This window comes from Capsella rubella, unplaced genomic scaffold, assembly GCF_000375325.1.
Source record: "Capsella rubella cultivar Monte Gargano unplaced genomic scaffold, Caprub1_0 scaffold_2, whole genome shotgun sequence".
In the NCBI taxonomy this organism is placed as follows: domain Eukaryota; kingdom Viridiplantae; phylum Streptophyta; class Magnoliopsida; order Brassicales; family Brassicaceae; genus Capsella; species Capsella rubella.
In genome coordinates, this window is record NW_006238922.1 from 11,822,833 (window position 1) to 11,847,261 (window position 24,429).

A 24,429-nucleotide genomic window follows, 5' to 3' on the forward strand; every position below is an offset into this window, starting at 1 on the left:
AAGAACTTCAATGAAGTTACTTCATTCATGCGTAAGGTGTAAGATCGCGCCACTCATACAACGGATCAAGTGTCCCAACATATATAGTAGTAAACATAATACTTAAATAGTTATATCAATGTTAAAAAAGAAAATTGGTATACCAAATTTCTAGGAAAAATTTATTTTTAAAATAATCTCTGTATATACAAAAGAAGGCAAGTCCTAAGATCATGTTCATCTACATGAGCACCTCCGACAAAAGTTCTTAAAGAGTATAGTGTATATATTTAAGAATTAAAAAATAAAAATAAAAATAAAAAAGAAAAAGTAGGAAAGAAAACAATAAAGGTTGCAAAGCATTTTAGAGATATTTTTACATAATAAATGAATTATATATTTAAATTTTAATAATAAAGAAGAAAACAAATGAAACCCAACTATTATATGGAAGACAAGTGTCTTAGAGCAACATTATAGGTAGGATGCTAATTTTTGATATTAGCATTAATTTATAATTAATTTTGAAAAAGTAAAGCTTAAGAGTTATAATTTTGTTTTTGGTTTTGGGATGTGTTTATTGGTGGGATCTTAAGTTGGGTATCTTAGAAAAAAAATTAATTTTTAAAAATTAAATAAATTTATAATTTGTAATTTTAGAAAATTTTATAATTATTGCAAATTTAGAATTTGAAAACATACATAAGATATATATTTATTATAATAAAGAAAGAAAGAAAGAAAAATTAGAACATTTTCTCACTCTTTCTTCATTTTTTTTTCAAATGTTTTATATATACAATATAACCTTTCAATTGATGTCCTGCATTCTTTTTACCCAAAGTTGTTTATTTTTTTTTGGGGGCCAAACCCAAAGTTGTTTATCATGTGTGAATTTAAAAAAGTGTAAAAATTATGATGTGACATGGTGAATCAGTGGGTATTATTGTAAATCAGCCCACAAATTATTGTCAATAAATTGCTCTCCTGCAAACGCCATTTCCATCACGCAATTCCACAGCATTGGTATTCAAATCGTAAGCACTAAATTATTATTCAAGTCTAAAACTAAGCATGGCGACGGAGAAAAGCAAGATTCTGGTGATCGGAGCGACTGGTTACAAGGGGAAGTTCATCGTCGAAGCGAGCGTGAAAGCCGGCAACCCGACGTTTGCTCTTGTCCGAGAAGCATCTCTTACCGATCCCATCAAGGAAAAGACCGTCCAGAGTTTTAAAGATCTTGGCGTCACAATACTACACGTACGTACGCATGAACTCTAATCTCTCTCTAACATGTTCCGTAGATGTTCACCCTATACAAAGTATAACATTAACCTTACTCTAATCAGGGAGATTTGAATGATCACGATAGCTTGGTGGAGGCCATAAAACAGGTCGATGCGGTGATATCAACCGTTGGCCACATGCAAATCTTGAATCAAACCAAGATCATTTCCGCTATGAAAGAAACTGGTAACGTCAAGGTTGGTATTTGATTCAAACCCTTACTACATATACATAGCTTTTTAAAAAATATTTAGGTTACATATAAATAGCTATTACACACACATGTATATATTGTATATATATATATATATATATATATATATATATATATATATATATATATATATATATATACGAGATTTGTAGTTGATGTTTAATTCTTTTGCAGAGATTCTTGCCGTGTGAGTTTGGTAGTGACGTAGACAGGACAAGTGCCCATGAGCCGGCAAAGTCATATTTCGCCGGGAAGGTAGAGATCAGAAGAGCCATAGAAGCTGAAGGAGTACCATACACATACGTTGTTAACAATTGCTCTACCGCCTTTTACTTGCGTACCTTAGCTCAGTTTCAGTCTGGTCTCACTTCTCCTCCTAGAGACAAAGTCACCATTTTAGGTGACGGGAATGCCAAAGGTTGATAATTTATTATGCAGACAGAAAAAATGAATCTAAAAACAGGAAAGCAAGATTTGTATATTAAGTTCCATTTTTTTCGATTTCGCAGCTGTGTTCAACAATGAGGAAGATACCGCTTCTTACACGATCATGGCAGTGAATGATGAGAGGACTCTGAACAAAATCCTTTACATCAATCCTCCTAAGAACATTTTATCGATGAACGAAATAGTCACCTTGTGGGAGAAAAAGATCGGCAAGCCTCTTGAGAAGACTTACTTGTCAGAGGAACAAATCTTCAAAAGCATCGAAGGTTTTAGAAAATGTTTCTAAGGTTCTTTTTTTTACTGGTCTTTTTCATTTGCATAATATAACACATTTTTGTTTATTCCAGAGGCTCCGGTTCCAATCAATATTCTTCTGTCCATAAACCACGCGGTGTTTGTGAAGGGAGATCAGACCAGTTTCACTATAGAGCCTTCGTTCGGTGTGGAAGCCTCTGAGCTTTTCCCTGATGTCAAGTACACCACTGTCGAGGAGTATCTCAGTCAATTAGAGTGAGAATATTAGTAAACCACCATATTCACCTGGATGACGACGAATATATATAGTTTCATCATAGTCGTAACAATAAATAATGATTCTCGCAATGGTGAAGAAAATGTGTGTGGATGTGTGTGCTTGTGTCTATTTTCGCGTGTGTGTATGTGTTTTATTATTATTATTATTATTGTTATGTTGTGTGTGTTTGTGTGTATTTTTGTGTGTTTGTGTCACTCTATTTCCGATCGATGAAATATACATTACTTACGGAGTTACGGTCTTACGGACAGTGGCCAGCCTAAAAAATGGTAAGCTTTGGTGCTACACAAGGACCACAAAGAGTTTGGAAAATATAAGTTGTAACTGCAATAGTTCGAAGAAAACTCCAATAATAGAGTTGATAGTTTAAAAAAAAAAAAAAGTTGGCTCGAATTTAGGTTTACTTTTCATACTTCAGACAGTTTATGTTTCTAGTAGCTATATAGGAAACAACATTTTGTTTGTCGTAACATATAATGTAGGAGAAGAAGGAAACTAAAAAACTCTACAAATAAGTTTTCACATTTTTTAGTGAGAGCACACGCGACGCGAAAACCTTGAGACATGATTATAGACCATCCTCATTGGGGGTATCTTAGGAGGCTAAGATACCCCCACTTTTTCAAAGAAAGTATGTTATATAAGGATTTTCTTTGGAAAAGTGGGGGTATCTTAGCCTCCTAAGATACCCCCAATGAGGATGCCCTAAGTTGTTATAAATTAGAGATTCAAGATTAAAATTATTTCATGTTGATTGATTTGTACGATCTTCCTTTTTTGTGTATGAGTGCAGGTAAGAAGGTACGTAATAATTATGATTCGACAATTCTCAAGAAGCACAATTATTATCAAGAAAGTTTTCCTAGTACACCAATTTATTTTCTTGCCGACATAATACATACCTCGTAGTACGTAGTACATGTATAAAACACTTGACTTTACAAAGAAGAAAACTCTATTGAAAACCTAAAATACCCTTAAATACAAAAAAAAAAGATCATCTTAACATATGGAGCGGGTCACATATTCACATTCATTGTTAATTTCATACAGAATTTCTTTAGAAAATCATTTTTTCGAAATTCCAAAGTTTTGGTAGTTTATACAAAAATTTCATTCTATAATTTTTGTGGTTTTAACAAAATAGTTTTACAGCTTTTATATATAAAAAAAAATCATAATTATGTTATAATAGAAAAATATTTTCTTGCAAAACTACAAAATTTCTCAAAAATCATAAATTTTTTATAATTATGTTTTTCCGCCAAAATTAAAAAAAAAATATTTGAATCACATTTTTCGGTTAAAACCATATATACAAATTACAAAATTACATTTTTGCTAATATCAGAACGAAAAGATTGTCTTCGCCACCTTTGGTCTATATTGTGAATATGGTCGGTTGTAGAATTTGGTGTAATTTGCAATTGTCGGAGCAGAACATGTTTATAATGTGAATAACAGATTGAGCAGAGTGAGGGGTACTGTCGTAAATCAACCCACCAAATAGTATCCATAAATAATTGGCCTGCCAACGCCAGTCGTCCATCACTTAAAATCCACAGCAACATCATTCGTTGATTTAGTACGACGTATTCATTAGTCATTACCACGTTTGAAACATGGCGACGGAGAAAAGCAAGATTCTGGTGATTGGAGGGACTGGTTACATGGGAGAATTCATCGTTGAAGCTAGCGCAAAAGCCGGTAACTCAACATTTGCTCTTGTCCGAGAAGCATCTCTCTCCGATCCCGTCAAGGGCAAAACCCTCCAGTTTTTCAAAGATCTCGGTGTCACAATACTACACGTACCTATATGCATGCTCGAACTATATCATTCTCTAACAAGTATACAAATTCATAATTACCGTAACCTTAGTTATGTCATTAACTTGATCAGGGGGATTTGAATGATCATGAAAGCTTAGTAAAGGCCATCAAACAGGTCGATGTAGTGATATCAACCATCGGGCACAAGCAAATCTTGGATCAAACCAAGCTCATTTCCGCTATCAAAGAAGCCGGTAACGTCAAGGTCGGATTTTGATTCCAACCTCATTACTATTATGATATAGTTAATTATGAGAAAAAGGCCTATTGCACATAGTCTCTTATTTGTTGTTTTTCCAGAGATTCTTGCCGGCGGAGTTTGGGACAGACGTGGAGAGGACAAATGCTGTTGAGCCGGCCAAATCATTTTTTGCAGCCAAGGTACAGATCAAGAAAGCCATAGAGGCTGAAGGAATACCATACACTTACGTTGTTAGCAATTGCTCTGCCGGTCTTTACTTGCGTACGTTAGTTCAGTTCGAGCCTGGTCTCATTTCTCCTACTAGAGACAAAGTCATCATTTTTGGCGACGAAAACATTCCTCCTAGAGACAAAGTCACCATATTAGGCGATGGAAATGCCAAAGGTTGAAATTTAGTTTTTATCCCAATGTCACAGAAAGTAAAATTTCAACTTTTTATTTATTTATTTATTAAAGATTATGTATATGACAAGTTATAGATTGTATTTGCAGTAGTGATCAACAAAGAGGAAGATACTGCTGCTTACACGATCAGGACAGTGGATGATCCAAGGAGTCTGAACAAAACACTCTACATTAAACCTCCTAAGAACACTTTATCAATGAATGAAATGGTCACCTTGTGGGAGAAAAAGATCGGCAAGTCACTTGAAAAAACTCACATCTCAGAAGAACAAATCCTTAAAAGCATCCAAGGTAATAAATCAAAATCTGACCATTTATCACCAAGAGAGGTTTCATAAATTCTTTATTACCGCCATAATTCTTTTTTCGTAATCTCCAGTTCCGATGGATGTTTTTAAGTCGATAAACCACGCGGTGTTTGTTAGAGGAGATCAGACCAGTTTCACAATAGAGCCTTCATTTGGAGTGGAAGCCTCTGAACTTTACCCTGATGTCAAGTACACCACTATCAATGAGTATCTTAGTCAAATTCACTTAAAATATCTCCTAAAATCACCTAATTAATTCACCTTTACCATGACGCAAGTTAAATAGTTGTAACAATAATAATGGATGGTGGTCAAGAATGTGTGTTTGTGTGTGCGTGTGAGGTTAAATTAAGTCAAATGTAAGAGACGAATCTTAGGACAGCGAGTGGGCATCAGGGAGCACTTCTTCTTCCTTTATTACGATGTCATTTTAGGCTTCTTCTATAGCTTTCTCTGTAAGGTAGACGTTTCCACTATGGATCCTCCTTATTGGGCCGAGACAATGCGTGAATTTTGATTTTCTAGAAAAACAAAGAACACAAACGAAGCAAGCAAAGGCATGTGGTAGGGTTGTGAATATGCAATGCATATGGCTAAGAGATTCTCTCAAAAGACTACTTTTAGCAAAAAAAAAGCAACTGAAAAAAACTTTAACGCTTATAAAAACCTATAAAAACTTGTAAAGGCCATGGCAGATTAGGGTTTCATGATGCCATCGTCTATCCAAAAAAGCATGAAATACGTTTTATTTGTTGGAAAGGAACGAAAATAATGACACTACGTGAGTATGTATCATGGGCTCCATTTTTTTTTTTTTTGCTTTGACTGACATAATTAGATTCTCGATCGTATGGCAATTGATTTACACATTTTTTCTTCTTCTATAAAGCTACAAAAGTAACTGACCCCATTGCTTAGATTTATACAAGTCAGATCTCAATTGCCCAAAAAGCTTACTGATCAGTTTTGTTTTTGTTTGTCGCCAAGCCAACTCCAACTCTAAATTAGTTGTCTTAATACGAAACTCATCAAAGAGTATGGTATTACTTACATCTCATTTAGGGGCAGAAACTTACCACTATATATGTATTAAGTTTTGTTACATTTTCTTGTTTGGGATTCTTAATACATTATATTAGACATAATCTATCGGGATATTCTAAGTTATGATATAATCTGTTAGTACTGTTTACTTGTACTAGTTAATTATGATTTTGGCTTTCAGATTTTCTGAAAATTGTACTCTCAAATGTTAAGTTGGGTGAAAAATAACCAACGCACTGATTAGATATGAGCAAAACGGTCAACATCGCACACACGCACGAATGATATAATAATTTCTTTATTTTCATCTTACGATGTCATTTTCAGAATCCTAATCATATAATATAAAATCATACTAGATGGTTTAGGAAAAAGGCATTACCAACAGAACCAACACAACAACTATATATATGTCACTGCCACTTATAAGCTACATATAATAGTATCATTAGGTGATCAGTGATCACTAAATACTTTCTTTCATCTAGCTTTGTGGATCATTAGTACAAAATTTCTTTCTCTTTGATGTTTTTTATTCTTTGTTGGCCAGCGATGATACTTTTAAGTTTATAAATTAGCATTATTTTGCGCTCTATATATAATTAGGGAATAAGAAAAATAAACCTGTATAGTTTAGTAAGATCTTATAATCGTTTTATTTGTTTAAAAATACTCAAAGCGGTGATAGCATAGCAGGAACGATCTTGGAAATGACAAAGAGTTTTTGGTCTTTATTCGATTTGTGACTTATGTTTCTTGCCTAACTATTTTTTATATATTTGGGGGTTATTTTTGATAGTATGGATTTTGTCGGGAGATGCATGACTTCTCTGGCTCTTGGTGATTGCCAGCAACTACGAAGCTGTGAATCATTACATTTCTACCAAACGTGTGCATACAATACATTATGTTATTATTTGTATATATTATGCAGTTTCAAATGTAGTAAGCTATATAGATGTGTGTGTTTAATTTTATTTTGTCGTACTTCATTGGACCACCAGCCTGTATAATATAAAGTTTTGGACCACATCCCAAAAAACCACCAAGGGAAGCTTCAAAGTAAAAATCATGACGATGAGAGAGTCATATATATGACCAATATACTTCAAGGAACTGTTGGTTTTTGTATTGTTTTTTTTTTTCTCTTCCAAAATATTGGAGTACAAATAAATATATGTATGAAGGAATTTGTTTATGTTGATTGTCAAAAATATGTGGGAAATTGTGTTTTTTGACAAGAATCCATGTCTTTGTATTATTAAAAACCATGTGATCTATCATTCGAGATAAAGACATACACAACGGCTTTAATATACACTTTTGTAACGCCACTTGTTTTCCGACCCCTTCTCTTGTTATTTTCTTCTGTTTGTTGTATTCTTTTGCATGATTACTTTTGTATAAACCAAATTGATTACAACATCGTATGTGCATCATCAGACTAAGACTCAGTAACCGAAACTGTGTTGGGTTACGTACAAGTGTTATTAAGCGGTATATGTTCATTTCAACAACCGAATCAGTAGCTTATTAATACGTAATCACAACAAACGATTTCGCACTAATTATCTAGTTCACAATAATTGATTGATCCTTTAACAAAGGTTTAATAAATCGATAGCTCTCAAATGGCTCATTCCGGTGTTACTATTTAACAAATGTTCAAAGTTCGAATGATCAACATATTCGGATGATCTGTTTACCAAAATAAAAAGATACATATTCGGATCTAGTTATAACACTGAGAAAAACATATTGTTTGGTTGTACTTGCACTGTTACACATTTGTCTGAATTTATTATATATAAACCACATTATTATTTTTACGTATGAATTTTTTACAAAATAAAATTGTGAAATCTTGCCAATCCACTGGCGAAGAAGAGCATAATAATGCCTAACGGTCGCCAGACAGGAGTCGAGAGAATCGTAGCTTTTTACTATGCTACTTAGATTTCCGAATTTACCCCTTACATTATTTCATCGTCTCTTGATAGCACTTGGAGATAACTGTCTTTTCAGATAACTTTAATATATTCGATTGAACAGATTATAATAGTAAAGAGCCCTTTGAATATTTGTAACCGGATGTGTTTAAGAAAGCAATTAGACATTTCTTTGTCAACAAATATTTATAAATTTGTTACTCTTTATGGTATGATGACAAAAGAAAAAGAAGAAAAGTCAACATGGACTATGGTACTGATATATACGAAATCTCTAATATAATGATTTGCATGATGGTTCTAGTTCAACTAATATTAATAATTTGATTACATGCTCGTTAGTTGCTATATCATGGCTTTGGTGTAGTTTTGACTCTCTTTTTTTTTTTTCTAACTTTCTTGCTCGTTTGAACAAAATAAAAAAACTTTCTTTAGTTTTTTTTTGGTAGTGACTAACTTTCTTTAGTTTTACAAGAATGTAACATTTCTAAAAGGTACATGAACTTACACGAAGGGAGATTGGCGTGTGAAATACTTTTGATTTGACGCACAATTTATCGTACTCCTGATAATAATACCCTTCATTAAATAAATCACACGAATACAAAAAACAAAGAAAGAACTACAACACAAAACAACTACAAATTTAATTATACAGTTTATATCAATGCTTAACGCATCTTAAAGTATCATTAAAGATTTAAAACAATACAATACTGTATGTGAAAACAAAGAGCATAAAAATTAAAAAGACTGACCGACACACATTAACGTTAATTTTGCTTTTGTACTATAGTAGTACCAAAGCAAAATAACAATCTTTAGCGAAAAACAAAATACATATAATTAATCTCGCGATTAGTTCTTTAATTAATTATTTAACAGACAGTTATTATTATTTGCTCACGCGCTTTTTCGAATTAGTTATTTTTTTCCTTTTAACCAAATAACTCGGCATAAAAAAATAAACAGCTCATACTCTCTTTCTCTCTCTCTCTCTCACTAGCTCCTCTCTCTTCTCTCTCTAAAGCTCTGCAGATTTTTCGTCTGCAAAAACCCAGAGAGAACGACAAATTAGGAAGAGATTTGAGAGGAGAAAAGCACAAACAACGACGACGAAGAAACCCTAACAAAGCCTTTCTCTCCTTTCGCTAATCTCTAAAAATGGAGTATGACAAGTCTCCCACTGCTACTACTTTCTCTAGGAAGATTAGTAATCGTAGCCGTAGTCTTAGCTTTAGTGCCAATGCTGCCTACGACGGCGTTTTTTCTTCTCCGGCCAATTTGAAATCTCCTATGGTTGATTACGGCGAAATTTTCAGAGCTTCGGGTCCTTCTCCGTCTTCGATTCCCTTTTTGGATGTCCCGGAGCTCAACGTTGGTAAGGTTAAGGTTGATGTTCGGAGTTCTAAGCTCGATTACTCTTCCGTGTTCGGTGGCTTTGGAAGTTGCGATTTCGCTGTTACTCCTAAGGAAGTGATCATCAAGTCCGAGAAGAAAACCGCCGTTAAGGAGGATAAGAAAAGGTAAACTTCTCTCTGCTTTAATCCTCATCGTTTCAAGATGTTTAGGGTTCTTCAATTTTTATTCGACATATACACACTGATTCAGTACGGATCCTTAAGTAGTTTCATAGTTATAGCTTCTATAAAAAGGCTATATATAGTTGTGTGATTTGTAAATGAGGTTATGCTGGAGACATCTTTGATAGCTAGTTGAATAGTGGAACACTTTGATCTTGGATCCCTGTTGGTGAGCTCTTGCCTTATTTCTCCAATGTGTAGGAATCGTAGGAAAAGTGGAAACTCTTCTGATGTTCCTGTTTGCAACGAGGGGAAAAATTCACCTGAAATGGTTAGGATGAAACACTCTGATATATCAAATCACCAGACGGCGCCCCTCTTTGAGAATGTGACTACTAATGTTACTCAGGCTCAGGTTCTTACTATGCCTGGACCTAGTCCTACTAAACTGGTTGATAATAAGAGCCCACTGCAGAAGATTGAAAGTAAACCACCTATTCCACCAGTTGAGAAGAAGCCACGTAACGAGGGTCTTGAGGAAGTCAAGGTTTCTAGAAAGCAGGGCTCTAAAACTGAGGTTGATTTTGAGAACATCTTTGCTCGAAGTGGATTCAGTACGCGTGATAACTTTACGACCGATTCTAATCCTGAACATCGTGATGTGAAACCACTTTCAAGCTTGCATCATACATTGAATGGTGAAAGTGGATCTTCTGAAAGATTTTTGGGTTTGAACTCTGGGTTTTCGGAAAGGTTTCATCAAACTGAAGATGTTGACTCTCCAAATTCACCTCCATACTTCGATGCTGAAACAGATGCAAATTCATCTGCCGCGGAGTCTTCAGCAGCATTGAAAAAGGCTATAGAAGAGGCACAAGTAAGAATGAATATTGCAAAACAAATGATGGAAAAGAAAAAGTCAGGCTTTCGCAGTTGTGCAAAACCGAAATCTTGTGATGATCCTAAAATTGAGATTAAAGGGGACAAAAAAGTTGAAAAAGTTACAGAAGAAATCAGAGACAACAGTTCTCAGATTCTCAACGAAGCGGGAAACTCATCTGAGCAATCATTTTCAAATGAGGGAGATCAACATGCAAAAAGAGCACGGAAGCTGTGGGAAGTTCCTGAAGGACTTTTAAAATCAACTTCAGACCATGAGCAGGAAGAGTTAGAAGAGCACGATGTGGTTAAGTTGGAAGAGGAACAAGCAAAAAGAGGTCGCAAACACTGGGAATTACCTGGAGTGATATTCAAATCAGTTATGAACAGTAAGCAGCAGGAGCCAGAAAATCTTGCAACTGCCAAACCTGAAACAGATACAAAACAAGAGGTGCAGCCATTAACTGAGAATCCCTTCTATACATTTGGACAGCTTGGCAGTAAAATAAAGTGTGTTGTAGAAGCCTTCACTGGGAGCAAGGTTTCACAGAAGGATGAGAAACAGGTTACAGAGAAAGAAAGTTCTACTCTTACTCAAATGGTTCAAGGTGAAGAAAGTGACTCACAAGAGATGCTAGCAGGTATTCCAGTTATTGAAACATATTTAAGGGAAGTGGAAGAGACCCCGCAACAACCTGAGAGTAAGACCGAACCTAATATTGAAGAAAAGTCTGAATCTACAATCTGTACTTTCACAGAAGGGACTTCTCAGAATATGGAGAAAGAAACCGAATGGCAAGTTAGAAGCGCTTGTGAGTCTGAAGGTGCATCTAAGTGTGGCATAAAAGATTTGCAAGAAAATCCTGACCCAACTTGCAATGTTCTAGATCAGGAAGGTGAGAAGGAGATAGTCTCTGGACCACAGGAGATATTTGTTGGTACTGATGATACCAAAACATATGTGAAAGAAATGGAAGAGATCCCAACACCTTATCATAGTTTGAGTAAAACGCAGTCTGATGATAGCACTGGAACTATGGTGTCTTTTCATAGAGAAAATAATCTTGAGCCAGGAAACATAGATGAGGTGCAAGAGACAGCGCACAAGGTTCCCAGGCGAAGAAGAGTTTGGAAGACCTCGGAAGACGTCTATAATATGATAAAGGCCCCGAAGGAAAACACCAGGCCCTGGCGGCTAGAAAGTCTGGAGAATGAATCCACAGCGATGTCCTTCCATGAGGAGGGTGTAAGGATTCATGATGCTAACGAGGAAATAGAAAGCACATCTGAACAAGCTAATGATTCAGGATTGCAAGAAAATTGGACCGTTCTTAAACAAATGTTTAGGCAGATGTTTCAGACAGCAGATACTAAGGGAGATGATGAAACTTACTGCTTAGTGGAATCAGAAAAGGGGCATCTTGATATCCATCAAAAAGCTGGAGATGAAAACAGAAACGAAACTGCAGAGACTTCTTACTGCCAGATGACTGGCACAGATAGATATGAACAGGATGAGGTGGAGACAGTAAGAGAGGATTATGAAGCTTATGCACATACCAGAGAGAATGAAGAGTCGGCACAAGAAACATATTGTCGAGAAGAGGATGGTATGGTAGAAGTGCAAGGTAAAACGACTTTGGTCCGTGAACTGATAGGAGAAGAGCTAGAGGCCATTGGAATGGCTAGCGACCAAGAAGGGGAAGATGTACACAAATTATCTCAAGAAGCTGGCTGGGCTCAAGGATTTGCTGAAATTGATGAGATAAAGGAGCATGGAGATTCTCATGCTGAAATGGATGAATATGATCGTAGTGAAACAGAATCAAATAAATCTGGGGAGAAATTTGAGCAAACGCATGAACTAGCAGAAGAAACTAAGATCGATGGTAGTATAGATACTGACACCAGCAGGTCATCTTTTGAAATGAGACAAGGGGATTCATACATTGAGGAGGTTGGGGTTGAGCAAGATCTCAGTGCTATCAGCAGCACGGAAGAACACAATGAAGACATAGATTCTGATTCAATTCAAAGTGGTTGGAGTGTTGTAGAGGATGATGACAGATCAATGCAGGATGGAGGAGCAAGTCTGGCAGGAAGTAAGCCTGACGAAATAGAGGAAACCAAAGAAGAAACTGATGACATGAAAACAAGTTTTGGTGTAGAGAACGATGAAGATAAGACAGAACAAGAGCACAGGTTTGAGAATCAAGACAATAAAATACATAGAAGCAATGTGGAGGCAGCTGAGTCTTCTTGTTGTTTTCCCAACGTAGACGAAAATACTGACGCAGCAACAGATAAAAACATGAAAGAAAATGAGGGAGAGGAAAGTTGTCGATCATCTATGGAAGAAGGGGGAGATGCTGCTTCTGATGCTTCACAGAACGAAGCAGAGCGGGTTGAGGAACATCCGAAAAAGAAAGATGAAACAAGAGAGAAAGAAAGAGAAAGAGAGAAAGAAAGAGTTATGGTCGAAAGAGCTATCCGTGAAGCCCGTGAAAGGGCTTTTGCTGATGCTAAGGAAAGAGCAGGAAAAGCTGCAATAGAGAAAGCAAAGGCAGGTACCCACCATAAAGGGACTTCTGAGGTTCCAAGGAGATCAGAGAAGGCATCTGTTGAGGCAAATGATAAGTTATCATCAGCTGAAAAGGCTTCAATGCAAGCCAAACTCAGAACTGAGCGTGCTGCTGTAGAAAGAGCACTCTCTGAGGCCAGAGAACGTGCACTGGAAAAAGCGTTGTCTGGAAAGTCTGCTTCTTCTCAAACAAGAAGTTATGGAGGCAGTAAGTCATTTGGCTCTTCTGGTGAAAAACGAGGCTCCTCATCTTCTGTGAGTTTCGACTCCTTTTTTTTTTCTGCGTTCAACTTATCATTCATAGCCCTCTTGTAATATTGTGATTCGTGAAATTCTTTAGCAGGGTACAGAGAACAAAAGCTCAGGTCCTTCCAATTCTTCAAACCAGACTGGTATGTCTCTGTATATATATATATTTATCGTCGTCTCCAAGATGTTGGACAAATACACTGACCTGTACATTTGATTTGCGTGATGAAGCAAAAGGTGAGCCAATCCAGAGATGCAAAGCAAGATCTGAGCGACATCAGAGAACATCTGATCGCGCGGTATGTACACCAGCTGTTCATCTGTATCTTATTATACTCTTGTCTCCGCTTAAACATGTTTTTGTGATGTCATCATTTCAGGCAGAGGCTCTTGCAGAGAAGAAACTTCGTGATCTTAAAGCCCAGAAAGAGCAGGCAGAGAGAAATGTAATCACATATATCATCAAAACTGTTTTAAAAAGTAAGTCATCTTTGAATGTGGTTGTAATAAGCCATCTTCATCTCGGGCTGAAATTGCAGAAACTCGCGGAAGCTCTTGATGCTGATGTCAAACGGTGGTCGAGTGGAAAGGAAAACAACTTGCGGGCGTTGCTCTCAACACTCCAATATGTAATTTTTTTTTCTCCATCTGTACAGGAACTCTTAAATATTTCTAATGGATCAGAGGATCAGTCTTAAACGTTGTTCTGTGATTTGCAGATACTTGGAGCAGAGAGTGGATGGAAACCGATTCCTCTCACTGATCTTGTTTCAAGTGCTTCTGTGAGAAAAGCCTACCGAAAGGCAACTCTTTACGTTCATCCTGACAAGCTCCAACAACGTGGTGCATCTACACAGCAGAAGTACATTTGCGAGAAAGTTTTTGACCTTCTCAAGGTTTGTCTTTCTCTCTCTCTCTCTCTAACCTGCCAATATATAATCAATTCCACTTGATTGAGCTAACTCCATCTGCAAATTAGTCTCTAACCAGCTTATTTCTGATCCTTTAGGAAGCATGGAACAAATTTGGTGCAGACGAACGATGATTAAAATGGTGTGAGACTTTGGATCTTCCTTTACCCTCTATTATCAGAAGTCACCCTGCAAATCTGAACTAACTAGCCCGAGAACCTAATTTAAAGTACGTGATCAAGCTATGGTATGGGATGAAGACAGATCTAGAGATGTAATAACCAGTTATAAATATTTATATCCATGAGTCATATATATAAAAAGAGCTCATTCTTATTCCCACAGCTAAACCAGCCACAAATATTAACCATCAAGGTTTCTCAAACTAAATGATGAGCAAATACACTACTTAAAACTATGCGTATATATTACAAAAAAATCCAATAGATTAGCACTTGTGCTGAAACACAGATACATCTTTATTTCTCATTCTTTGAAAGATATAAAAAAATAAAAATGAATTTAGATCATTCAAGTCCTTCATGGGGTATAAGCTTGAGAGCTCCCCCATCATGCAATTTGATAGCGATTCTGAGTCTTAGCCCTTTCTACCTGAAAGACTTGTATAACAGCGGGTGTTGAAGTTCCAAGTGAGTTAGGCTTGTATAACAGCGGGTGTTCAACATCCACAAACTCACTTGGAACTTCAAGATCTGTATCCATTGGTCCTAATAAGAAGGACGCGATAGAGATCCTTGTCGTTGCTTCTTTGCACTGCACTCTATGCTTCACATTGCACAACCTGCCATTGCTCCATATTGTAGCCGAGTCTCCGAGGTTGATAGCAAGCGTGTTTGGTAACGGCCTGATTGGAAAGAATGCTCCTGAAGAATTGTCCATAGCTTCAAGTCCATCAACATTTTCATCATCTTGAAGAATCGTCAAGAACCCAGTATCTGTGTGTCATTGCACACCGGGTTTCCCAACCGAAGTTGCCAAGAAATAGGTTTCTCTACTTTCAACACAACCTTGTCTCATTTTAAAAAGACTAATAATGTGATGTACTTGCCTACTCACCAAAGACGTTCTGTATTTCTCTGATTAATGATTTCTTATTAAAGTAGTTGACTAAAAAAAAGTCGTTTCATGTAAGATGGCAAAAAAATTAGGAAATAAAGACTTGATTCATTTAATTGATTTGAGACAGCTAAATGAGCTAAACTATTAGGGATTTATAATTTAAGAAACTCCCGTACAATGTGATAAAACAAGCTCATTCATATTCCCAACTCAACATGCCACAAAATATTATTCATCAAGATTTCTCAATCTAAGGTTAATAAGTAGTACATTATTAAGTCAATGATACACCAAAAAGCAGCATGAGAGAACTAAGATAGCAAAAGGGGTTTAAAACCCGAGCAAATGAAGCATTATAGCATTTTGGGCATGCATGCGATTCTCTGCCTGTGGAAAGACAATGGAATTAGGAGCCTCCACGACTCCATTGGTCACCTCGACTCCTCTTTCTGCAGGTAAACAATGCATAAAGTAAGCTTTTGATCCAGCTAACTTCATAAGAGCTTCATCCACCTGCAATTGAACATAACATGTAAAGCGTGAATTTGTGTACTTTAGTAAGCTACCAAACATTGTACCAAAAATAAGACAGATAACACTTATATGTTACCTGGAATCCTTGGAATGCTTTACGGCGAGATTCGGCTTCATCCTTTTGACCCATACTGGCCCATACGTCTGAGTAGACAACATCAGCTCCTATGACAGCTTCTTTAGGATCATTGGTGATCTCTATCTTACTTAATCCAGCTTGTTGTGCCTTTAAAACTCTTTCTTTGTCTGGTTCAAACCCTTTTGGGCAAGCACAGACAAAATGAAAAGGAATAACAGATGCCAATTCCAACCATGAGTGTACCATATTGTTCCCATCTCCAACATACACAACCTGAAGTCAATTGAATCATTGTGAGTATATTTAGCAGTTTTTATATGAGCTTACATGTATGCAAAATATAGAATATGAGATCATCATACAAGTCTACACTAGTTGTGATTTGACATAGATAATCTTGGATGTCAAGATTTCATGCACTAATCTTGGGTTTGTTTCAGTTTCCTTCATGTTTTAAGTGAGATAGTTGTATAAATGTAACTTGCATCTACAGCAGCAGGCGAAATGGTTAACTGACCTTAGTCCCTTCGACTTGACCAATGTGCTCAATCATTGTGAGGGCATCAGCCATGATTTGGCAAGGATGGTTATGATCTGTCAGACCATTGACAACTGGTACACTCGAGTAGTTAGCCAAATCAAGAATGTCCTGCAAAAGAAGTGGATTCAAGTTTTGTCATTCAGCTTTCTGAAATTAGAAAGAAGTCCAAACTAAAGCATATCCGTTGAAAAATGGGTACTTATGCCACTAACAAGAAACTAAAACAAACATAAGAATGCAGTATTTTTATTAATTTTTGTATGCTTCTAATGTTCCATCTAAAAGGATCTTTATTAATCAATCAAAAACTCACCAGCATACCTGATGAGCAAATACACGAGCCATAATGATGTCATTATAGCGTGACAGTACACGGGCGACATCACGAGTCTCCTCCCGCTTACCCATCTGAATGTCATTGGGTCCTAGATATACCGCATGGCCACCAAGCAAGAAAAACCCGGTCTCAAACGAAACCCTAGTCCTCATGGATGGTTTTGCAAAGATCATAGACATAGACTTCCCTTTAAAAGGTAGATAATTCCTCTCCCCTGATTTCAGAAGGGCCTTAACCTCTGAAGCCTTGTCCAAAATCAATTTTATGGTCGCTGTGTCAAAATCATCAATGGCCAAAAAGTCTTTGAGGTCAGATTTTCCTGCAAAAACGCAAAAAAGTAGCAAAATAGGGGTTAAGTTTTGCTAGATGATCAAAGACATGATGCTTCTAACTTTTGGTGACAAATAACATGACTAATCATAAGAGAAGAGATTTACATTTATTTCCAAATAAGTGAACGGTAAAGATTCATTACAATCCTCTGGAAATTAATCTATAGACGAAAGCAGCAAAAGTATCAAACTTGCGAGAAGTATCTCAACTAATGGGGGCAATAATGAGTCACATTATCTCACTTTCGAATGCTAAAATCAGAACCCTAAAAATGTCGATGAAAGTTGTGGGACTGAACCCTAGAAACCAAACCTTTGACATCTGAAGTAGAAGGCGAAGTGACGGAGGAGGACTGACAGGAAACACGGAGACGGGGGAGGACCGGAGAAGAGAGTGAAACGGCGGAGAATCTCCGGAGAGTAGTACCGGGGACGAAGGAGGATGAAGAGGAGAAGGGAAGAGCAGGTGATCGAGCCGTCGAAACGTGAGAAGCCAAAGCCGCCATCGTCTTGATTGAGAATTTGCTGTTGACTCTGTGAGTGTCACTTCACTTTCACCTTTATAATAGATTCCGATGCCATTTTCTTATTGGGCCTGATGGAGGCCCAAAATTTTACTTCGACTTATTTTTTTTTTTTACTTTTGCCCTAATTTCTTGCAGAGGCGCGCGCGACCCATCTTTCTTCTACGAGCTTGTTCCGATGAAGACGGTCACCGGAAGAGTTTACTGTGCCAAGCCAATCTCTCTGTCTAAGGCGGCTACGCTTCTCTCTGGATTCGTTTCCTCCGAGAATGGCGCCTCTCAAGATGTTAGCGCGTACCTCCGACGATCCTCCGGTGCCTTCACCGAATTAAAGAGCTTCCACAGGGAGATTAAATCGAAGGAGACGAAGCTAAGATCCAATAAGAAGAGGAAAAGTGATGGGGAGAGAACGAGCAATAAAAAGAGGAAATCCAAGGAGATTGATGCTTGAAGTTAGTTTGATTTTTATACTGAAACTAAGCAATCTTAAAGATGTCACTTGGTGATAAAGATATGATTTTGTAGAACACTCTTCTTTGTTACAGTTTGATGTTATTTGTCTGCCTAAGTTCAAACTTTTGATTACTTTTGATTTCTTTTGATTTTTGTGGAGAAACTACATTGGTGGAAGTAATGGTCAAACTTGTATTTTGTTCATAAAATCTTTACACAAATGTAAATGATCATAATAAGGGGATGGATGACAAAAACAACTATTCTGCGCCATTTTTGAAACACTTACCTATATATGTAACTAACTATTTCAACACTGATTCAATGTCTCATTTCATACTGTATTGTTTAGACAAAGGCATCTGGAGGTGCTTGTTCTGGAATCTGCATACAATAAGCAACAAAATCATCTTTAATAGTACATATATAGTTATGGCAATAAAATTTTGTAATCTACTTCAAAAGTTTTGAGAAACTTACCTCCCCTGGATTCCATTTCTCCTTTAACCATATGCTACTATCAACAGGTTCACCTTCTATTTGCAGCTCGGTTCTACAGCAAATGATTCAAGTAAGAAACGTATGAAAACATCATAGCATATTTGATGATTTAGCATGTTCAACTACGTGTTTTCTCTGTGGTTAAAGCTTGGAAATAGAATGGGTACTTACCCAGAAGATGTATTTGTTGCGTCTACAGCAGAAGCAGTGAAAGATGCAACAGGGACATTGAAGTTGAATGCTGTCTGATTGTTCTGGGAAGTGTTGAGAGCCGGCATTGGAGTTGATCGACCAAAGATGTTATTGTTTTGTGGAGCTGTGGCGAGTCCGGGCCCAGGTCCAAATGATGCTGGTTTGAACAATGTTGATGGATTTGTTTGAAAACCAGAGGGACCTGTGATCATATACAAAAGAGGTTTTAGATGATGGGGAGTCTTGGCCTCTGAGCAAAAGTTTAACTTCTGAAGTAGTACCTGAAGAAACAGGCTGAGGTGTATTGACGCTGAAAGCATTTGGTTGTTGATTAGAGCTTGCAAAGGCATTCGGAGGTCCAGATGAACTATGCAGAAGAGTAGTTGGCCAAAAGAGATATATGGAAACAGAGAGTTTATGGAAGCATCACTTTATGGAAGTTGGAAAATGAGAAAGCCCACAAAAGTTGATACCTGACTCCACCAACATTGGTATTTGGGAATGCAGTTTGTTGATTGTTTGTTTGTTGATTAAAGCTTGCAAAGGGATTCGGAGGTCCAGATGAACTATGCAGAAGAATAGTTGGCCAAAAAGAAATATGGAAACCAAGAGTTTATAAAGGTAGCACAAACTTGTCAGGAATATGGAATATGGAATATGGAGAAAGTCCACAAAAGTTGGTACCTAACTCCACCAGCATTGGTATTGGGGAATGTAGTTTGTTGATTATTTGATTGTTGACTAAAACTTGCAAAGGCATTCGGAGGTCCAGATGAACTATGTTGAGAAACAATGCAAACCAAGAGTTAGTTTATGAAGGTAACACAAACTTATTGGAATATGAAAAAGAAACGGAGAAATCCCACAAAAGTTGATACCTTAGTCCACCAGCATTGGTATTGGGGAATGCAGTTTGTTGATTAAAGCCAGAGAATGCTGGAGGAGAAGAACTGATCTGATTGGTCGGTGGAAATATACTAGGAGTAGTTGCAGCAAATGGGCTTTGATTGGCGGTAACCGAGCCTTTGTATGGATTCCGCAGGAAGTTTTCGAACTCAGCTATTTTGGAGTTCTGCAAATTTCTCTCCCTCTCAACCTATATAATGCACCGTTATAAGCCAGGAAAAGAGAAAATCAACTTATGTCTTACGAGTATGAAAGGAAAACTAGTGCAAGAAACAACAAACATTAGAAAAAAGTTTATCTCACAATAGACTGTAGAGGTATTCCTCGTTTGGCTTCTTCGTATGCTATTGCACGTAACTCTTCATAGCTGATATCACCAGTAACGTCACATGGGTAACTAGAAAAAAAGAAGAGGATCGAAAATATCAGACAGGTTAAAAAGAATGGATAAAGATCAAGCATGCTGAAGCAAATGAAGCAATACATACTATTTCCAGTGGCCGTAGCAAGTGAGTTTCCACATGGGTCTCTCGTTCTTAAAATCGTCTTGCATTATCCGCTTACACGCAGCAGGATCTGTGCATCTTTGCATAGTATAACCAAGAGAGAACCAGTTAATTTCCAAAGAAACAAACGGCTAAAAGGATGGTATCTATAGGCAAACATATATCTCTATATACTCACTTATGGTCTGTAGGCTGTGCCTGTTTACCAGTCTTCTGCGCAGAAGCACCACCAGTAGGAGTAGAAGCCGGTCGTGACCATGTATTCTCGAAAGGCTGAGTTTGAAAAAGCATCATGATGTCACTATTGATTCAACAGAAATATTCATTATTTTCTTTAAGAAGAGGAACAGCCGAATGGTAATTACATTCTATCCTATCAAAACCAACAATTGCATCTTGAAAGGGGAAAAAACCCAGTAGAAACCTGGAATTGATTGGGTCTGCTGGAACCACCACCACCACTTTGTACACCAAATCCAAAAGGGTTGGAACTCTTTTGTTGCTGCTGCTGCTGATGTTGTGGTTGTTGTTGGGATTGTGAACCAAAGCCAAAGGGATTATTTGGCTTAGCCTGTTGTGGATGAAGAAATCTACAGTTTTCTCCATACCTACAACTGTAAGAACAACACAAACAACAATGAATCCATAAATTAGGTATCTAAAACTAAATAGAACCGCCACTAGTAGCAATCAAAGTCAAGAAATGCTTGATTCATTTTAGATTTCAGCTCAACAGACATCGTTTATACACATAACTCCCGTCACGCACATCGATTGCTTTCAAATTAAACCCCAGATTATACAACAAGAAACCTAAAAAAATTTCAACAACTTCGAAAACTCTTATCAAACAACAACACACGAGCACCACATTGAATCAAAAACAACCTAGAACAGATGAAGAAGAAGAATATACCTGCCACGCTGAAAGTTTCTGCACAGTTCCTTTCTCATACTCGCTGCTAAAAATCTTCAACTGGTGTATGTATGTATGTATGTAAGCTCTAAGTATTAGCATATGCGTTTATATAATTTTTGCTTCTCTTAAGAAAAAAGAAAGAAGGAAGCGTTTGATCGACGAAGAGTGTATAAACAGAACCAAAAAAGGTTTCTGTGTAAACTACTATTTTACCCTTAATAACATTGGAGAACTTAGGGATATAAACGTAAATCCAAGCAAAACTTCATCATCCTCATTCTAACTCTTATCCATCGTTTACTTGGTCTCTACCACCAGGAAAAAAGAGTAAGATAGCTGCTGAAGGCGAAAATGGCGGTTTCTCTCCCGAACTCGTTTCTTCAGATTAATCCATGTGTTCCTTCTCTGGAATTGAGAAAGGTAAGCTCCAAAATTGATCTCACGCTCCTTCGTCTTCCCCAAAAAATCACTAAAATTTAATTTGGGGGTTTTCTTTTTCAAAAAATTAGCCAGCTATGGCGGCATTGGTTAACGGCGCGAGAGGAGGGAAACAATCGGCGAGAAGTACCAATTCGGTGGTTCAAATAACATGTCGTAAGAAGGATTTGCATCCCGAGTTCCACGAGGACGCCAAGGTTTACTGCAATGGAGAGCTGGTGATGACAACTGGAGGAACTAAGAAAGAGTATGTGGTTGATGTTTGGTCAGGTAACCATCCTTTCTACCTCGGGAATCGCTCGGCGTTGATGGTTGACGCTGATCAAGTTGAGAAGTTTCGTAAGAGGTTCGCTGGCCTCTCCGAGATTATGGAGATACCTGTTCTTAAAGGTGAGATTGTGCTGCCCACGAAGAAAGGTAAAGGTCCTGGTAAAGGCAAGAAGAAATGATGAGACTTTTGTTTTACCTGGTACAAAAAACTTGAATTTCTTGTTGTCTTTTTTCAATTGGAATGGATACTGCTTAGGCTGTTTAAATTTGTATGTTAATGCTCTTCTGAATGCAATTTGATTATGTTTTTGTTTTTAAATCTGTTTGGTTTCATTGAGAGTGAGTATGAAAATTTGGGACTTTGGTTCTCTATGTGTGATTTAGTGATCTCAGTTGCAATGTTACAACAACTAGTGGAAACCTGAAGGATAAAGCTTTTAGCTTCTTGTGTTTGACATGGATTTTTAGATTGGATATAGATGTTTTGGTAAGACATAGCTACAATGATCCGTTGATTCTTGTGTTCTTGTAAATGAAAGAAAGGATCAGGCTTTCGCCACAGCTTGTGATTATCTAGTAAAGTTATGGCATGAACTTGATGTGTATGTGTTGTGCCGATTACTTGCTTTAGACAATTTTTAATTAGATTTACAGCATGTTGAACATGTTCATAGTCTATGCAACTGTCTGCTGGAGAACATGAGCTGTGTGTGACGTAGTGTCTTACTATAGTGAGGACAATCGCGGGCTGCGGCCTTACCGTAGGAATAAGGTTTGCTTGAGATTTGAGAACATATAATTGGCAGTTGAATATTTGCACACCTCTTTAAGGGATGCTGCTTCTGTGGTCATGGCCAATATTCAGTGTGACCCATTGACGAAGTGTTTCATTCAAGTTTGAAAGGAAAACACATGTGGGCTTTTAATCCGTTTATATATTAAGAACTTTGTGAAAGGAAGAAGTGGCCCATTTTACTGCACCATAGGTAGACTACTTTAAATATGGTCATAGTGTCTGAAATCTCAAATGTTTGGACGTGGTAAAATCAAAACTGTGAGAGCCAAGCAAATTGGGAACTTTATACTGTATAGGCTGTTAAATGATGATCGAAGCAGTTGGGTCTTAAGAGATTTTACTTGCATTGTTACATATATCGTTATGGGGAAAAGCGAGACCAAATCAAACGGAGACCCAGTCAATAATTTAAAGTGACATGAAATACTTAAAATAAAATGGAGTTGGCTCACGTTAAACAATCTGCTATCAGTTCAAACTATGTAATTAGAGTAATTCGTTAGTTGAAGTTGTAGTCTTGTAGAACCTTTTTTTTTTTTTTTTGACAATGTTAAAGTTCAAAAGTGGTAGGTACGCACAAAAAGGAGAAGGTGATTGAGGATAAAAGTATTGTTCTGCTGTTTCCTAGAAAAGACGACGCTGTGTTGGGTAACCGTATCTAATTTAAGTTTGTTGGATTATGTTGGAACAATCAAGTTTTGCTGGATTAACTAAACTTAAAAAAAATATGCTGGGGCGATACCAAATTAGTGGTTTTGTTCATGTTCATTTGTCGAAAATAATGCATTCGTTTGTTTTGTTGGGGGACAGTGTTCGGCTCTGTTGATATGCCGAATCAGCCTTTTGTCTGCAATATACACTGCTAGCTCCCCTCTACTTGATAGTACTGTACTAGTTAAGAATTAAGCTATTAAACAATTTAACTTGATACCAAAAATTTGTGCCGTATGCGTAAGAAGTAAGAAGGTGTCTTCGTTGCACGTGACTCATCTTATTCTCACGTGGTTGTCGACCATTTCTCCGATTCTTTTTGTTGTTCGGAATCCATGAACCTCGTTAATGTGTAGTGTGGATTATTAAGTCTCTTCTTCTTTCACTTTGACGGCGCGTGAGTTTCACTTGACTTCTTCAAAGGTTGAGTCCCATGTCCACGTCAATGTAATTAACTTATCATTATTATTATTTTCTCAGATATGCTAGTCGAATATTTCGTTATATAGATGGTATCGTTAATTTCTACTAGTAAGTTGAAATATATTCAGTACTAGAGGATGGCCCGTGCTTTCGCACGGATGATGTTTTTTAAATTAAAGATATAATTGGATTTGTATTAATATTTGTTATTCAATAGTATAGGATAAACATAATAGTCTTGTATATTTTAATTTTAATTCTATAGAGTTAAATCGCGTGTTGATTTGTATATTTTAACTGTATAGAAAGTAAATAATATATACAATAGTAATTAGATCTGGTTTTAATATAAGTACGTATATATTATATTTTTCCTAAATTAAATGTTTTAAGTTTAATAATGTACGAAATATTTAAATTTAGAAATATTAATGAAAAACATAATATACTGAGATTTTTCACCTAAACTATTTCCTTAACTGAAAATTATAATACCTATTAAATCTTTTAGATATTCGAAAATAAGATTTAATTCCAAAACCCG

The 24,429-nt window shown here is 36.8% G+C and overlaps 7 protein-coding genes across 9 annotated transcripts; 5 read left to right on the top strand and 2 right to left on the bottom strand.

Moving 5' to 3' along the window:
* Window positions 1–1,006: 1,006 nt before the first annotated feature.
* Window positions 1,007–2,599, top strand: LOC17894122 (isoflavone reductase homolog P3). The gene is made up of 5 exons (XM_023788124.1): window positions 1,007–1,239; window positions 1,329–1,463; window positions 1,655–1,898; window positions 1,990–2,193; window positions 2,275–2,599. The coding sequence occupies exons 1-5, from the start codon at window positions 1,054–1,056 to the stop codon at window positions 2,439–2,441; spliced, it is 936 nt and encodes a 311-aa protein (XP_023643892.1). The 5' UTR covers window positions 1,007–1,053; the 3' UTR covers window positions 2,442–2,599.
* Window positions 2,600–4,072: 1,473 nt separating this feature from the next.
* Window positions 4,073–5,544, top strand: LOC17895663 (isoflavone reductase homolog P3). Of its 2 annotated transcripts, none has more exons than XM_023788269.1 (5): window positions 4,073–4,270; window positions 4,363–4,497; window positions 4,593–4,878; window positions 4,987–5,190; window positions 5,270–5,544. In XM_023788269.1, the coding sequence occupies exons 1-5, from the start codon at window positions 4,085–4,087 to the stop codon at window positions 5,461–5,463; spliced, it is 1,005 nt and encodes a 334-aa protein (XP_023644037.1). In that variant the 5' UTR covers window positions 4,073–4,084; the 3' UTR covers window positions 5,464–5,544. The 2 variants fall into 2 exon arrangements, with proteins under 2 accessions (XP_023644037.1, XP_006301628.1); XM_006301566.2 differs by having other exon boundaries at window positions 4,085–4,270; window positions 5,279–5,544.
* A 3,645-nt stretch (window positions 5,545–9,189) lies between these two features.
* On the top strand, window positions 9,190–14,687 carry LOC17894916 (auxilin-like protein 1). Of its 2 annotated transcripts, none has more exons than XM_006300522.2 (8): window positions 9,190–9,726; window positions 9,985–13,438; window positions 13,524–13,575; window positions 13,664–13,731; window positions 13,813–13,878; window positions 13,972–14,061; window positions 14,152–14,328; window positions 14,442–14,687. In XM_006300522.2, exons 1-8 carry the CDS (start codon window positions 9,365–9,367, stop codon window positions 14,475–14,477), a joined length of 4,305 nt encoding a protein of 1,434 aa, XP_006300584.1. In that variant the 5' UTR covers window positions 9,190–9,364; the 3' UTR covers window positions 14,478–14,687. The 2 variants fall into 2 exon arrangements, with proteins under 2 accessions (XP_006300584.1, XP_023643083.1); XM_023787315.1 differs by having other exon boundaries at window positions 13,527–13,575.
* Window positions 14,688–15,601: 914 nt separating this feature from the next.
* LOC17896142 (ornithine carbamoyltransferase, chloroplastic) lies at window positions 15,602–17,843 on the bottom strand. Its single transcript, XM_006300981.2, has 5 exons — window positions 17,560–17,843; window positions 16,899–17,233; window positions 16,554–16,685; window positions 16,034–16,309; window positions 15,602–15,936 (listed from the first exon to the last, which is right to left on the bottom strand). Exons 1-5 carry the CDS (start codon window positions 17,750–17,752, stop codon window positions 15,754–15,756), a joined length of 1,119 nt encoding a protein of 372 aa, XP_006301043.1. The 5' UTR covers window positions 17,753–17,843; the 3' UTR covers window positions 15,602–15,753.
* An 81-nt stretch (window positions 17,844–17,924) lies between these two features.
* Window positions 17,925–18,355, top strand: LOC17895567. Its single transcript, XM_006301444.2, has one exon. It carries the CDS (start codon window positions 17,949–17,951, stop codon window positions 18,219–18,221), a length of 273 nt encoding a protein of 90 aa, XP_006301506.1. The 5' UTR covers window positions 17,925–17,948; the 3' UTR covers window positions 18,222–18,355.
* Window positions 18,356–18,395: 40 nt separating this feature from the next.
* LOC17895522 (zinc finger CCCH domain-containing protein 16) lies at window positions 18,396–21,369 on the bottom strand. Its single transcript, XM_006301831.2, has 12 exons — window positions 21,245–21,369; window positions 20,753–20,942; window positions 20,507–20,601; window positions 20,311–20,406; window positions 20,126–20,219; window positions 19,795–20,012; window positions 19,601–19,693; window positions 19,390–19,482; window positions 19,198–19,283; window positions 18,896–19,118; window positions 18,704–18,776; window positions 18,396–18,607 (listed from the first exon to the last, which is right to left on the bottom strand). Exons 1-12 carry the CDS (start codon window positions 21,280–21,282, stop codon window positions 18,572–18,574), a joined length of 1,335 nt encoding a protein of 444 aa, XP_006301893.1. The 5' UTR covers window positions 21,283–21,369; the 3' UTR covers window positions 18,396–18,571.
* Window positions 21,370–21,540: 171 nt separating this feature from the next.
* LOC17894414 (50S ribosomal protein L31, chloroplastic) lies at window positions 21,541–22,322 on the top strand. The gene is made up of 2 exons (XM_006302906.2): window positions 21,541–21,667; window positions 21,757–22,322. Exons 1-2 carry the CDS (start codon window positions 21,599–21,601, stop codon window positions 22,132–22,134), a joined length of 447 nt encoding a protein of 148 aa, XP_006302968.1. The 5' UTR covers window positions 21,541–21,598; the 3' UTR covers window positions 22,135–22,322.
* The last annotated feature ends 2,107 nt before the right edge of the window (window positions 22,323–24,429 follow it).

Coding starts and splice junctions, on each gene's coding strand:
- LOC17895567 (XM_006301444.2), top strand. CDS start 17,949: ATGAAGACGGTCACCGGAAGAGTTTACTGTGCCAAGCCAATCTCTCTG.
- LOC17894414 (XM_006302906.2), top strand. CDS start 21,599: ATGGCGGTTTCTCTCCCGAACTCGTTTCTTCAGATTAATCCATGTGTT. Junction 21,668..21,756: donor CTTCTCTGGAATTGAGAAAG/GTAAGCTCCAAA, acceptor TCAAAAAATTAG/CCAGCTATGGCGGCATTGGT.
- LOC17896142 (XM_006300981.2), bottom strand. CDS start 17,752: ATGGCGGCTTTGGCTTCTCACGTTTCGACGGCTCGATCACCTGCTCTT. Junction 17,234..17,559: donor TTCTACTTCAGATGTCAAAG/GTTTGGTTTCTA, acceptor GCGTTTTTGCAG/GAAAATCTGACCTCAAAGAC. Junction 16,686..16,898: donor CTCGTGTATTTGCTCATCAG/GTATGCTGGTGA, acceptor CTTCTTTTGCAG/GACATTCTTGATTTGGCTAA.
- LOC17894122 (XM_023788124.1), top strand. CDS start 1,054: ATGGCGACGGAGAAAAGCAAGATTCTGGTGATCGGAGCGACTGGTTAC. Junction 1,240..1,328: donor TTGGCGTCACAATACTACAC/GTACGTACGCAT, acceptor TACTCTAATCAG/GGAGATTTGAATGATCACGA. Junction 1,464..1,654: donor AAGAAACTGGTAACGTCAAG/GTTGGTATTTGA, acceptor ATTCTTTTGCAG/AGATTCTTGCCGTGTGAGTT.
- LOC17895522 (XM_006301831.2), bottom strand. CDS start 21,282: ATGAGAAAGGAACTGTGCAGAAACTTTCAGCGTGGCAG. Junction 20,602..20,752: donor GCAGACCCAATCAATTCCAG/GTTTCTACTGGG, acceptor TTTCAAACTCAG/CCTTTCGAGAATACATGGTC. Junction 19,284..19,389: donor ACCAATGTTGGTGGAGTCAG/GTATCAACTTTT, acceptor TCTTCTGCATAG/TTCATCTGGACCTCCGAATG.
- LOC17895663 (XM_023788269.1), top strand. CDS start 4,085: ATGGCGACGGAGAAAAGCAAGATTCTGGTGATTGGAGGGACTGGTTAC. Junction 4,879..4,986: donor AGGCGATGGAAATGCCAAAG/GTTGAAATTTAG, acceptor TTGTATTTGCAG/TAGTGATCAACAAAGAGGAA. Junction 5,191..5,269: donor AATCCTTAAAAGCATCCAAG/GTAATAAATCAA, acceptor TTCTTTTTTCGT/AATCTCCAGTTCCGATGGAT.
- LOC17894916 (XM_006300522.2), top strand. CDS start 9,365: ATGGAGTATGACAAGTCTCCCACTGCTACTACTTTCTCTAGGAAGATT. Junction 13,879..13,971: donor AAGAGCAGGCAGAGAGAAAT/GTAATCACATAT, acceptor CTGAAATTGCAG/AAACTCGCGGAAGCTCTTGA. Junction 14,062..14,151: donor TGCTCTCAACACTCCAATAT/GTAATTTTTTTT, acceptor TGTGATTTGCAG/ATACTTGGAGCAGAGAGTGG.